Raw genomic sequence first — 10,696 nt, forward strand, 5'->3', positions numbered from 1 at the left:
AAATGCCATGATCCAAAAGCTTTTAAGCATTTGTTTAACTTCAAAAAGACACTTTAACTTTAGCACATATGTAAGAGTTTACAGGTTCAGGGTTCTAGGATGGAAGGATCTCATGGTTTCCTGTTCATTTTTCTTAACTGTTAAATTAACACTCTTCTTTTCCCTTCCCCCCTTCAAATTTCTCTTCAGATTGTGTTGGTTACTGGAACCCTTAATTTGCTCGCTTGCTCTAAGACTTTGGACTCCAATGACTCTTACAGACTCCTGCTCTCAATCCATCTGTATTTGGTCTTTAACAACCACGTTAAAACCAGAAAATACCAGAAGCAGAGAAATTATTTGTATTAATCCTAGCTTTACAGCACAATAGTGTGTGATTCAAAATGGCAGATGCTACTGAAAGCAAGCTCAAACTTTAAGCAAGGTTGGCCATGGTTGCTCTCTGGCACAGAGGGAAATGTTGTTATTTCCAGTTTCCTTATTCACAGGTTTCCTTTCATTGTATTGCCCTTTCCCGTTTGTGGGAGAAGAGCCATGAAGAACCGTTCCTCATCTCCCCCTTTGCACGTCCATGTGGATGAAAACACCCCTGTCCATGTCCATATTAAAAAGGGTCAGAAAATACCACCTGCAAAATGCCAGGTAGGAGTGCGTAGCTGCGTGCTTGTAAGGGCTACAAAGAGAAGGTGAACGGTCCTAGAAGCATCACAAAATCCTCAAGGTCGTGTTAGGACTGTAAGGCTTGAATTCATATTCAATGGTGAATTTTCAGTAACATGTTTTCTATGTTTAAGAAGATTCAAGTATAATATAGAATATATGGTTACTTTTAATGTTCAGTTGTGTGGTTGTGAGGGGTGTTGCTTCCAGTGTCATGTACTTTTTTTATTTTTACTTTTATTTCCTGGATTTGTGTCCTGATAATGGTTTTTCTTTGGCTTCATCCATATTTTTGTAGGAGAGGTTTGGGGAAAGGTAATATCTAGGCGTTTCAAATTCCATCTTGATTGTATTAAAATAAATGTGTTTAGAAAAAAAAGCATTCAGGATTGAAACCATCCTCTGGCATTAAGCACGTTCTCAGTCTGCTGAGCTGTGCAGCAAAGAGGATCTCTTCACAGCCTTATCCACAGCAGGCAGTACTGGAGCTGAGTTTCTAGCTCTCTCACATCCTCTTTTCTAGTTGGATGTTTATGTGAAGTTGTTCTCAAAAGGTGATGGAAGCTCCTAGCTCATTCTTCCTTATGTGCAGACATCCCAAGTCCTCTATTAATTTTGTGTTTGTTGCTAATGGCAAATATAACAGGGTAGGGCCTGACAGTGAAATCAATGACTCCTATTAATTAATTGCATGTAGGGAACATTTAGAATATCAGTTTTTTCTCTAAGGTTAGAATTGTGCAAAACCATTTTAATGTTCCTTCAGTTAGAGCATTTTGAGTTCAATACAAATAAGTGTGGATCTATTAGTTGACTGCAAAGTTTGGAAAACGCTGTAGGGGCTTTTTGTGACCAACCACATTGCACTGTTCCTTTTTTCTCTGGGAGTGCTGCTGTCAAACGATGCAGCTGCTCTTTTGTGAGATGAATGTGCAATGTTGAAGGGATCTTCCAGGCTGTTCCTTCTTCACATGAATGGGTTGTATTGTGGTATTTTGTTGTGTGTCTCCGCACAGAGGAGACTTCCTCCCACCTCACCCCAAGCTCTCACCCCTGGCCTGCTGGGTAAGGCTCTCATCACAAGTGCAGATATCGCAATGATATACCAGAGCTGCTAGATGATAAACAAGAATTTACTGCATCTAGCCAGACTGTCAACTGAACATGCAATAACCTTTCCTTCTGGCTGGTGTTAGCCTCCTCTGATGGCTGCTGGCTCGTCTGATCTGATGTGTCATGTGAAACACTATCTGATATTTTTATATCTATGAACTTTAATTTGGCTTTGCAGCACTAAAAGTTGTAAATGGTTCTTTAAAAGTCTGTGATGTACTTTATTTTTCTCCTTCTTTAGCAAAAGCACAAACAGAAAACAAAAGGGGATACTGTGAACATGTGCCGAACCGTCCGGGTGAAAACCAAGGCCCCCTGGGTGCCCCCAGGCAAAGCATCTCTCCGGGAGTCCACCAGCAAATGGGAGGTATGGCTGATTTTGCTCTTTAAAACAAACTTTCAGGTTTATTTGAGGTTGAAGAGAGCAGTTGTGCAGTGAGGCAGCTGGGCTGGTCTGAAAGAAGGCTGCTGTCACCTGCCATCCATTTTAAATGTCTTCTCTAAATATTTTTCACTTTTTAGTATAGAAAAATTTGAAATTAATTAGCGGCCTGTGGCAGAATCATGCCTTTCTACCTCTAGAAGCCAGACAAATTTCTTTATTTATTGTAGTTTTACTAGTCCCCTTTAAGATCTCATCTGGAGGCACAGTGAGGGGCTGCTGTTCTTAGTCTCATCCGAAGCACGGAGCATTTGTGTGGTGTTGTGTAATATTTTCTTTCTCGTGGGTTGGTAGTTTTGCTTTTTATGTTCCTGGCTCTTCCTAAATGAGAATTTGAACTTTAATTATATTTTCTTCTTTCTCTGTTCTAGTCTTTCTCTGTTCTCGATCTTTGCCTCGTGGAAATGCAAGAGCTATTTACAAATATTTTTTCTTCTTACCAGCCTTGTTGCGGTGATGCGACCTGGTTTCTGCTTTTTGGCAGAGTTATAACTTTAACCTAAAAAAATGATGCCCTTTATTGCTTTTCCACCAGGGACCAACTCACCACCTAGAAGGTGCACCCTCAGATTCAGAAAAAATGCTGTCAGTACTGCGCCTGAGTGACCTCTCTACAGATGAGGAGGATGCTATTTACTGCAAAATAAACGAATATGAGAAGAAGATAGGTAGCCTGATGAATACAGTGGGAATGCTGAAGAATGAGGTGAGGAGACCGTGTAAAGACCTGCAGATTTAGGCTTTGTAGCTGATCGTTTGGCCAGAGGAGGCTGGAGTCAGTCTTGGTGCAGTGGAAGACTACCCAGGCTGTTGGTAGCGTGCTTTAAAAAAATAATCCGTCTGAGTTGTTTAGAAGAGCTGAACTATCCCAGTGAGATCTTAAGCTCTACTATGAAACATTTAAAAATATTATCCACTTAATAAGGTATTGCTGTGCTTCAGTTTCCAAATAATCTGTCTTCTTCAGAAACAAGTCTGGTACAGTAGTTCAACCCCCCTTTTCAGCTGTTGGTAGTGCTCTTAGCTGCCAAATGGGATGTGCGTGTCATTCATGAGCAGCAGTCAGCTTCTGAGCCCTGTGCACCTGGTATCACTTTAAAAGCACCTGGTTTGTCTTAAGTTCTATTTAAATATCTTCCTCAGGCCAAGCTGCAGAAACAGGAGGAACAGCAGCAAAGGACAAAGATTCTCCTTGAGGAGCAGAAAGAAGAACTGAATGAGGTCACACAAGAGCTGGCAGAAACAGAACACGAGAATACACTGCTCAGGCGTAATATTGAGCGCATAAAGGAGGAGAAAGATCTGACTGTGTAAGAAAGCTCCGGTTCTCCATTGTTACTGCAAGTAGTGGTATTTACAGGGCACCTGCCTCCTTTATTGCTAACATTATCTGAGGTTGTAGTTTGTACCCTGGCTTGCCGTGTTGCTGAAGAACTGATGATTTTGGATTTTTTGTCACCTTTTAGAAGGGGGACTCCAGGTGGGAAGAGCTCCAGAGAAGGGTTCTAGTGTGATTATTGGAATGGAAAAAACTACACTGAGAGGAACCCAAGAGTGGCTGGCTTGTGTGGCCTAGTGAAGGGTCATCCGAACTCTGCAGTTAATATTTTGAAGGTTAAGAGATGCTGTTTGAATGGGGATGATATTGGTAGAACAACAAATGAATTAACATGGAGCTCAAAACTAGAGAATAACTTTTGGCCTTTGTGAAAATCATACTGAGGCAGGAGTGACAGCCCCTGAGAGGACTAAGTCGTGTTTTTCTTAGTGACCCTGAAGGTCTCCAAGTCTGACGTTTTTGCATCTGCTTTTTATTTAAAGAATTGGGGAAGTTTGTGTCTCCATGGGGAGAGCTGGTTTTATTTTTTCCTTAAGAGAGATCACTTGGAAGTTAATACTGTGTATTCCTTTTTTCAGAAAACTTTGTGAAAACTTCTGAGATTAAAAGCCTTGGCTAAAAACTTTGAGCTGTATGTCTTGGTGTGCTTTCCTGTTTCATGTTCATTTAGAGTCTTATTTCTGGTGTGGCTTAAGTGCCCAGGAAAAGCACAGCATTGCGTTTTGGGTTTAATAGTGTGTGCAGGCTTTGGGACAAGCCCAGTGTGTCCACTCTAAGTTCCTGTTTCAAAGCTGTGGTCCTAGCAAGCTCCTGGTGTCTACTTACTGGCTTCTGTCAGAACAACTTCCACGCTGAAGGAGCGTAAATCTTAAGTAGTGTTTGTTTAGAGCTTTTATCCTCTGATTTGAGGGGTTTTATGAGTTTTAACCCAGTCAACTGTATATCAATAGTGGCTGGTACACCTGTCAAAGCTTCTTGTTTCTCTGATGGCTGAATTCTCATTACAGGCTACAGAAGAAGTACTTGCAGCAGGGGAAAGAGGGTTTGATGTCCAAGCTGAGCGGGGCAGAAAGGGATGGAGAAGCAGCAGCCAGGCAGATCCATGCTCTGAAAAATACGATTGGGAGACTCAACATTGTAGGTGTTTTTTCATCTTGCATTCACTATGTTGTCCTGTTACCTGTCTGTCTTAAAAATGTAATGTTACAGTTGCTGATCCAGAAAAACATAAGGAAAAGTGGAGGGTTTTAACATGCTTAAGGTTTTTGCTGCTTTTGTTTGGAAGTGGGGTATATACTTGCAGCATCCAGTCAGCTTCTGCACACATGGAGCTGACTATTGCGCTGTTTATGCTTCTATCAGCTTCGTACATTAATTCCATGTGAACAATTCTTTTATTTTCTTTTTTTTTGTTTTTCCTCCAGGAGAAACACATGACCAGCTCAGACCTTAACACACTGACAAGACAGAAAGAGCTTCTGCTCCAGAAATTGAGCACCTTTGAAGAAACCAACCGGACGCTACGAGAACTTCTCAGAGAGCAGCACAAACGGGAGGTGAGCAGTGCTGTGTGCTTGAACTTGGATGATTACAGGAGGCTATGTTGTTTCGTGAACTGAAATGGAGGCTGAGAGCTTTTAATCCTTTTTTATCCAACCCTGCTGTTGACCCTGTGTCATAAAGGATGGATAGGGGTTTTTTTTATCCCTGCCTATGTTGTAGAGTAAGACTGACTTTTCTGTTTTATGTTAGAGCATCTAAGTCTTTGTATTAAAAGATGTTAGCGCTACTGTGTTGCCAGCTCTTTTTCATCTGCATACAGCTGTGTCTTTGGGTCACTCTAGTCTGAAATGTTACTGCTGCGGCTAATTGCATTGGCTGAAGTCTGAGGACTAGATGTGGCCTTAGCTAATGGGAGCATATGGATGTTCACAACTTTTTTTTGGTAGGCTGTAAGAGCAGTAACAGAGAAATTGTAAACAGTTCTGTACTGCTTGTAAGAGCAATACAGACATGAAATTGCTATTCTTCCTGTAGTTTATATTCCATTTGAGCAAAAGCGGGCTGATGGTAACAATTCTTTCAGCCACCAGTGAGGCTGGATGAAAGGACTCAGTTCTTCCATGTGACTTTTCCTAAGAAGTGAGAGAGTTCTGAAAGATCTTAAATTACCACCATGCTTTTTATTGTCTTTGACTATCAGAAGTGGAAAAGCTTTCTGAGATGGATGATGATATATGAAATATTTAGCAAATTTGATACTTCTGGGTATCTTCTGAGAACTGCTGCTGCAACTGAGGGGAAACAATTGATTTGCCCAGTTCCATCTAAGGAATCTGTATAAAATTGGTCTTTTTGGTTAATAATTTTTTTCATGTATTTTGTAGAAGGATGCTCAGAAGATACTGGAGCGGCAAGGAGTGCTGCTGAAAATGCTGGATGTCTCAGATGCAGAGAAAGTGGTAAGCAAACCAAAATTTATCTCTCTTTTTTTAATGATAAAGCAGGGAGATCTAAAATTGCTCTTCTTTATCTTGTCTTCAGTCATTAAGTCTTACACCAATGCCTTTTAAACCAATAAAAGATATTTTGGCTTTTGTGGTAATCAGAGCCACTGCATTGCTCCTCTGTTAGCAGTCTACGTTTCAAGGTGGATAGATTTTCGTAGTCTTTGAAATATGGGGGCTTAGAACAGGGATAGCACAACTGAAACCTGCATATAGAGCACCATTAGGATTTATAGTATTGATCTGTAAAGAAGAACTTAAACCTGTTCTCATTGTGTTGTTCAGTTCGAGCAGAAATGATTCTGCTTACCTTTTCTTCTGGCACTGAATGAACAAAACAAGAATTGTACTACATATGTCTTTAAAAAGAAAACTCTGGGAGTGGGAGAGAAAAATATACCTACCACCTGACAGTCAGGATAGATTTCTTCAGTTTGGAAATCATCTTACTGTTTCTGTGTGTTATCCTTGGAGACAGACAAGCAGAAACAGGGTAAGCTTTCTGTATCTGCTTCTGTCACTGAGTGAGTGAGTGACCTGGTGACAGTTTTTGTTCATTTCCTTATCTGTAAACTGAGAAGAGTTCTTATATTGCCAGGAGTTATAAAATTTACTGTGACATGTAGGTAATGCCCTTTGTTGTCTGTGGAGTATATAGTCCTGTCAGGTCCTTGTTCTTGACTGGGTATCCTGTGCCCTGTTACACAAATGTATGTGTAGCCGTTTTGCTTTCTGCTGAAGGATTATGCAGACTGTTTTTCTGGGGCTGAGGATGCTGTTGCTGTGGATACCAAACAGAGTGCTGAGGATCAGAAGGTCTTGGGAGGGAGACACACTTTCCCTCCACCTGCCAGCCTAAATGTGTTTGTTACTTGAAATCTGAGTGGTATTTGTTTTCCAGCAACTTCAGCAGAGGCTTCAGGAGAAAGAAAAAGAAGTGGACAATCTTACTATTCAGTTACAGGTGGAAAAGGTAGTTTCCTTTTTCTATTTTCCCCTCCCTGCTCCACCTTCCAGTTCTGTAGAACCACCGATAGTCCAAAATACGGGCTTGTATTTGCAGACAATTACTTTTTAAGGGATCAGATGGCTGGCTAGCTTATAAAACTAAACAGACAGCTACCTATTCCCACACAGTTGTGGATCCAATTTTCTGTTAGTAAGACATCCGTCACAAAGATGAATAGGTAGTATTCTCTTTGTTTGGGCTTATCACTGGATTACCTTGCTGTTTAAGATCCTGGTGGTTCCTGATGTCAAATGCCATTCTGTTCCTCTGCTTTACTAAAGGAATGTAATGGAAGAGATCAGATATGAAGGATGTTTTACACTAGAACAAATTTTCGGGCCAGTCAGTCACATCTGATGTAAAATCAGTGGGCACTCATTGCCCATGAGTAGAGCAGCTGTGAGGGTCCATCTGAAGAAAGTGGAGGTGGCTGGAAATAGTATCAGATTTCTTCACTGAATGTTACATATTAGAAAATGTTCCTTTTTTTGGCTTATTGAGGAAAAAGGTGTGTGTCTTGTTTGCTTCTTATTTAGGACCAGGCAAAGGCAGCAGCTGAACTCTCCAAATCTATGGAGGCTGTGAGAGGCCATTTACAAGGACAGCTGCGAAATAAAGAAGCCGAGAACAACCGTCTGAGTACACAGATACGGGTATGTCTTCAGTGGCCCCTGGGGATTGTCTCTTCATTTACTCACATGAACTGAATTGACTGACAAGGGAAGTATCACTCGCCAACTATTCTTCCACTGTGTCTGGTAGCCTGAAACATTGGCTGGTGATGTTTATACCAGTAGCACACATCGTACTTTTCAAATCAAGTAAGAAAATAAAAAGCTTTTCATTTCTGATGCATGAAGCAAAAAGGCATGAGCCTTAAGGTCTGTGTGCATTTATTAGATTTTTTTTTTCTCCTAAGTTAATGACTACATAATTATTTAAAAGGTAGCTTTGGTTTAGTCAAGATCATAAACTATTTGATTTGCTTTCTGGGAAAAATGCTGTGCCATGAGTTCCTGTATTTGATCACACTCATGCATGCTTTCTCTAGTTTCAACCAGGAGGAGAAAGTTCCCCTGGTTTATCTTGACCAAAGTTTTATGTTTAATATATCTGAAGTTGTGATGGTGTTATGATGAACATATGTGTCAGTGATTTAGAGGGGCTTTAATTTTATAAGGTATATAGCTGCATAAAGCAACATTGTTATATGCAAGCATTTCAATTAATAAAGAGTATGTTCTTGGGTAGATCAAAAGACTGGGAGATGAGTATCTTGATCAGGAGAGGAAATCGGTATTTTAGAGACCAACCTGTGAAAGAAGAAAATAAGACTTTTGGAAGGAAAGGAAGACATGTCATGCTGACATCTCTGCCAGCATTAGGACAGGATTGTGTAGGTGACATGTGATTGCAGGTACCTCCGGGCTGGGGGTTTAGGGCCAGTGCTCTCCACTGTTTCTAGGAAATTAGTTCCTGCTTTGGGTATGCAGGTATAGGGACATTATTCCACGTGATGTGTTTTCTGACCCTGTGTAGAATCTGGAGCGCAGTGAAGTTCAGCATAAGGCGGAGGTAGAACGTATCTTGGAACAACTGAAAGAACTAAAGCAGAAGGCAGACCGTGATAAAGAGGCCCTGAAGAAAGCCATCCGTGCACAGAAAGAGCGAGCAGAGCGGAGTGAAGAGTATGCAGAGCAACTGGCTGTCCAGCTAGCAGAAAAGGTACCTGATAGTACAGGAGGAGAGACCTCATTTCAGATCACTCCTCTAAATCTTTGATTTCTGGTAGCAGCCCTAGGGAGAGTCCCTGCTTTCAACTAATGACGTTTATTTCTGTCTTGATGCCTTGGCCTATTTGTGCTAACTTTAGAACAAATCCAGTTTTCTGAACTTTCACTGTATTCGCTGCATGTCCTTAATTTAGGACATATAACAACTTAGATCATGCTAAACTATCAGATCTGATTTTTTTGCCTGGTTCTTTAGAACCATCTGAGGGTTGAGAAAAGCCAATGAAATAAAGTCTGGTAGTTTTGGCTGAAAATTCTGAATGGAGTTGGTTGTCAATCGAGAAACTAGTCAGAGCAGAACAGTACAAAGACTTAGAGGTGTACTGGAATTTCCTGTTGAAAAATGACTGAAGGATATCAAGAAGAAGTAGAAAAGGTAGGACTAAAACAAATCAGAAGGGAATGTGAATTTTACACTACTTGATTTTTTTTTTCTCCCTTGTTTTTAGAATTCCAGGGACCAGAGCCACTAGTAGAATCTTAGCCATGCTTTGTATTTCTGATAGTTCACCTGCCTTCACTGTTGGCTGACAGCAGTGTTGGAGCACACCTCTCTCTGAAGCATCAGGAAGAAGAAAAATAAATACTTGTCCTCAGTATTTTAAAAGTCTTAGTGAAGTCTCTGCACATATCATGCTTACCCATATCAGTATATTCTCTGCATATCCCATGTCCAGTGACCCTCACTGTTTTCCTCGTGTGTTTCTTTTGTTTGATAGGACAATTATGTTGCTGAGGCGCTGTGTACTCTGGAGACTTGGAGGAGTCGCTACAACAAAGTTGTAAAGGACAAGAGTGACCTCGAACTGGAAATTGTTACACTGAACAGGTTAAAATAACATCAGTGTGGAGAAGCTGGCATGAGTGGGGATGAGTTCTAAGCTATGGATAATTTAATTGAATTTAATAGAATAATTAAATTAAATGGAATAATTTAATTGGATTGCCTGTAAATATCCAAGCAAAGGCAGCACTGCCTAAGGGCTAGAGCAGAGTTTGGAGAGATGGCGAGAGAGAGAGAGAGATGTGGCTTCTGGTGCTGACTTGCCACACCAAAGGCAGACTTTTTAAGGGTTTGCTGACCCTTAAAGCTCTGCTCCTTTGCCATTTTGTAATGCTTTGAAATAATTAGGGCTATTTTTCTTTTGAGATCTGTTTGAGAAACTTGAAGGGATTAGAAGAGATAAGCAGTGGAGTTCATGCCAATTTTGTTGTGAAGGTAAATAAATGTGTTGGTATCACTGCAGTACAGTTGCTTCAGGAAAAAACAGGTAGCTACAAGAGAAGAGAGGTACCTCTTTATCATGTGTATCTTGGAGGCAATGCATTTCAGCTCCAGGGGGACAACTCAAGTTTATTTCCAGCAGGCTGAGAAGACTGAGGTAGTAGAACAGTGTAACAGACAGGTGTGCACACATGACTGGAGGAAAAAGATGAAAGGACAGGGAAAAGCCATATTTCTGAAGCTAATTTTCAAGGGTTAGGAGTCTTACTCTTTTTTGTCACTTAATCCTTAACTTTCTTTCTGTATGGCAGCCGTGTTGCAGACTTGGTGGAACAGCAGGCAACTGTGGAGGACAGGATGCGGGGCGACAGAGAAGCTTTGACGAATGAATTGCATCGACAGAGTTCAGAGACCACTTCTTTCAAAATGGAGAATGAAAGACTGAAGGTCAGTGATTTGAGGGGTTTGAAGCTGAAATGCTAGGGGAAAAAAGGAGAAATTGTAACAAGCTTGGTCTCTGAGGACACAGTTGCGTTGCACCCATTGCTCCCATTTAGTTTCAAACCAGTTTTACCATAACCTGGTGTGGTGGGTTAGCCCTTGGCTCG

General features: G+C 41.0%; 1 protein-coding gene across 1 annotated transcript; it reads left to right on the forward strand.

Annotated features, from left to right (window-relative positions):
• The first annotated feature begins 494 nt into the window (after positions 1-494).
• ODF2 (outer dense fiber of sperm tails 2) lies at positions 495-10,571 on the forward strand. Its single transcript, XM_010086914.1, has 12 exons — positions 495-642; positions 2,015-2,140; positions 2,751-2,921; positions 3,359-3,525; positions 4,562-4,691; positions 4,979-5,110; positions 5,942-6,016; positions 6,963-7,034; positions 7,607-7,723; positions 8,610-8,795; positions 9,583-9,692; positions 10,400-10,571. The coding sequence occupies exons 1-12, from the start codon at positions 535-537 to the stop codon at positions 10,569-10,571; spliced, it is 1,566 nt and encodes a 521-aa protein (XP_010085216.1). The 5' UTR covers positions 495-534.
• The last annotated feature ends 125 nt before the right edge of the window (positions 10,572-10,696 follow it).

This window comes from Pterocles gutturalis, unplaced genomic scaffold, assembly GCF_000699245.1.
Source record: "Pterocles gutturalis isolate BGI_N339 unplaced genomic scaffold, ASM69924v1 scaffold30976, whole genome shotgun sequence".
Classification (NCBI taxonomy): domain Eukaryota; kingdom Metazoa; phylum Chordata; class Aves; order Pterocliformes; family Pteroclidae; genus Pterocles; species Pterocles gutturalis.